The sequence below is a fragment of the Hermetia illucens genome, chromosome 5 (assembly GCF_905115235.1).
Source record: "Hermetia illucens chromosome 5, iHerIll2.2.curated.20191125, whole genome shotgun sequence".
NCBI classification, from domain to species: Eukaryota; Metazoa; Arthropoda; class Insecta; order Diptera; family Stratiomyidae; genus Hermetia; species Hermetia illucens.
The window spans coordinates 29,620,503-29,623,371 of record NC_051853.1 but is presented as its reverse complement, the minus strand read 5'-3'; the positions used below and the strand labels follow the sequence as shown (position 1 = coordinate 29,623,371).

Here is a 2,869-nt window from a genome sequence, read left to right as displayed (position 1 = left end):
CGTTCGATTTTTGGTTATACTATTATGGCGCCGGTGCAATACACAAACGGACACATTGCAGTATATAAGGTGATTCACCAGAACCTTGCATACAGGCATGGGCTTATCATGGGGACAGTGTGTGTTAAGACCGGGAAGGTCTAACTGATCGCCATATACCACACAACAAGCCTGACGTACTGTTAGTTGACAAGACGGGTCGCTCCACATACATTATTGAGTTGTTATGCCCATAATAGCAGCATTCAACGTAAACATGTGGAGAAGAAAGTGTACTCTGAGCCACTGGCCTGAGAAATTGGCGTAGTTCACATAATATTATCAGCTGCAGGTGTTGTACCTAAATCCCTCACAGCTTCCCTCGATGTCCTGGGACATTTGCAGTCTGGTTCAAATCATCCAGAAGAATACTATTCCGCATACGTGCCCGATATTGAGGGAAGTTCTCCACAGATTCTCTCATTAACCTACCAACGGCTACTACCACCAGCGCCCGAAACTAAATGCTTGGTACTTAATGCTAGTATTAGGTATAATCAGAGATTGTGATAACTCGGATATATATGTCTTAAGAAAAGAAGATTTGGTGAGAATCGGAAATAGAAGAGGGAGGGAAGAGGCAAAACATCGCAATGGGGTTGTGTTACGACCACGCAAAGCAAACGATTCTGTGATGACGTAGCTAGTGTTCGTCGGGCTGACATTTGCGTAGAAAAAAACCGAAATTCACATCATCCCCCAGAATATTATCCTGTGGATGCTAATAGATGTAAAGGTCAATTTTAAGCAGTACGGGCAGTTTAATGATAATAATCGTTGGTGCGACAATCCAATTGGATGAAGGCCTTCAAGGGCATTAAAGCAGTAACAGTTCCCCGTTGGAGGCAATGTGGTCACTCAGTCAATGACTTCACTCAGGTACACACTTACAGTCACGATACAAATCCCTCTGTCATCAGTGAGATTTAAACCGTGACCTCCTGCTACGATAACCTTGTGCTCTAACCACTGAACCCTCGGACAATACATTGGTAGCAATATAGCGCAATATTTTGAGGACAAATTCCAAATCCTAAAAACCAACCAATTAAAATCAGTCACTGTCAGAATTTATTGAAAATGTTAGTTTATGTAATATGGTTAAAATTAGGCCTGGCAATTTATTCGACTCGCTTTTTACTATGATGTTGAGCATTCGAGTATATATTCCTTCCGTTCCTCCTACCTAGCATTCTTTATCGCAACGATTACTAGGCTTCCCACTTTTCTTTCCACGGTGTTTAATTCGAGACTTCTCAGTTGAGCCTGGGAGAACGAATCCTTGGTGTCCTTTTCTTCCTTCACAACGCCCTCCTGCACAATACCGGCCTGCAGCCGTTGCTTTGGATGAGCGAGCATGCCTTCTCATGGCGCAACGATTACGCCCCTTATTCTCGTTTTCTCTCTCTGACTGTGAGCCATTTTCGGTTGACTGCCTGGCTTTTACAGTTTCTGGAGAGCACACTGATATTCTGGGACATTTTTCAGACGAATGCTCGTCAGACCCAATAATATTAATGGAAGGTGGATTCTGAATATCAGGTGTGCTTGGTTTAGATGGGGTTTTCTCTTCATGATGTGACTTTGCTTTTAGATCACCATTATGTTTCGAATCAGAATCACCGCTTTTGGGAGGTAATACAGCAGTAGTAGCTAGCGGCAACAGCTTCCGTGCATCCAGAAGTAAATTATTTAGTTCGTCAGGATTTCTACTATAAATCGAAGCTTTGCTTCGGAATGTAGATTCTGACACTACTTCAGAACGCTTGTTTTTCAGAAGGTCCAATTGTCTCAAAGGAGACTTCACAATCGGATCCTCTGCCCGTTTATATCCTGCAGATGGTTTGAAGCCATTGGCCGCGCACAGCCTTCCATCACCTCTCAGGTTTCCCTTTACCCCGACATTTTCATATTGCATACCAGCTTGATAGGATACGAGTTGATCTGCATTTAGTTTAAACCTGAAAGGCAAATCGATTTTACAAACGCCTGATCCTCCTCCCCCATTGGTACTCGATTCTCGTAGTCCAACACCGACTTCCCAGCCATTCAAATTATTAGGAGTTAATATTTTTTTGCGAAGTGGGTTGCCAGAACAAAATGATATCTGAGAACTAAGTCGTTTCCCCTAGAAATATAGAAAAATTGTTCAAAAATGGTCTTACCAATTTTTATTTGAAAAATAATTGAACTTACAAATATGGAAAGGTTCATATCCTTGAGGATGCTAGAGTTTGCTTTCAGGATAGGAAGACCTGATGATTTAAAAAGTCTGATCATTTTTGGAGCAAGGAACGATAAAATTAGTTGGCTAAATAAAAGTAAGGAGTTGAAATTTTCGGAAAATTTAGGAAAACATTTAATTTTTAAAAAATGTCGACATGAAAATGTCAGTGTAAACTAAACCGACGGGAGGATGCCTTGATTTGAACTTTTGTCACATAATTTCCTGTGAAGTAAATATAATTTTTCATATTCGGTTTTTATCTGTTTGCTGCTTTCTACGATTTTCGCAAAGCATTCAGAACGGGTACAGTATATTAAGTATTAGAATTACTACTACTGTGTATGTCGTTTTGATCGGCTTGGTTAACTTGGTCAACCTTAAAAATATTTCGCTTTCTTTGAAAGCAATCGAAAAAAGGATTTTAGGGTGACTTATTTGGGATTTAACTTGGAGAATTTAAAGTTCAATATTTTTATTATCGTCCAAATTTGCACCGTTTATTATAGAAAATCATTGACTGTGGTCAGCAAATCTAAAACCCAGTTCAAAGTTAGCGCTGAGATCATTTCTTCTTCCTTCTCACGAAATCGCCACCATTTAATG

General features: G+C 40.3%; 1 protein-coding gene across 1 annotated transcript; it reads right to left on the bottom strand.

Moving 5' to 3' along the window:
* Positions 1-1,087: 1,087 nt before the first annotated feature.
* LOC119657353 lies at positions 1,088-2,503 on the bottom strand. The gene is made up of 2 exons (XM_038064227.1): positions 2,236-2,503; positions 1,088-2,167 (listed from the first exon to the last, which is right to left on the bottom strand). Exons 1-2 carry the CDS (start codon positions 2,317-2,319, stop codon positions 1,226-1,228), a joined length of 1,026 nt encoding a protein of 341 aa, XP_037920155.1. The 5' UTR covers positions 2,320-2,503; the 3' UTR covers positions 1,088-1,225.
* Between the last annotated feature and the right edge of the window lie 366 nt (positions 2,504-2,869).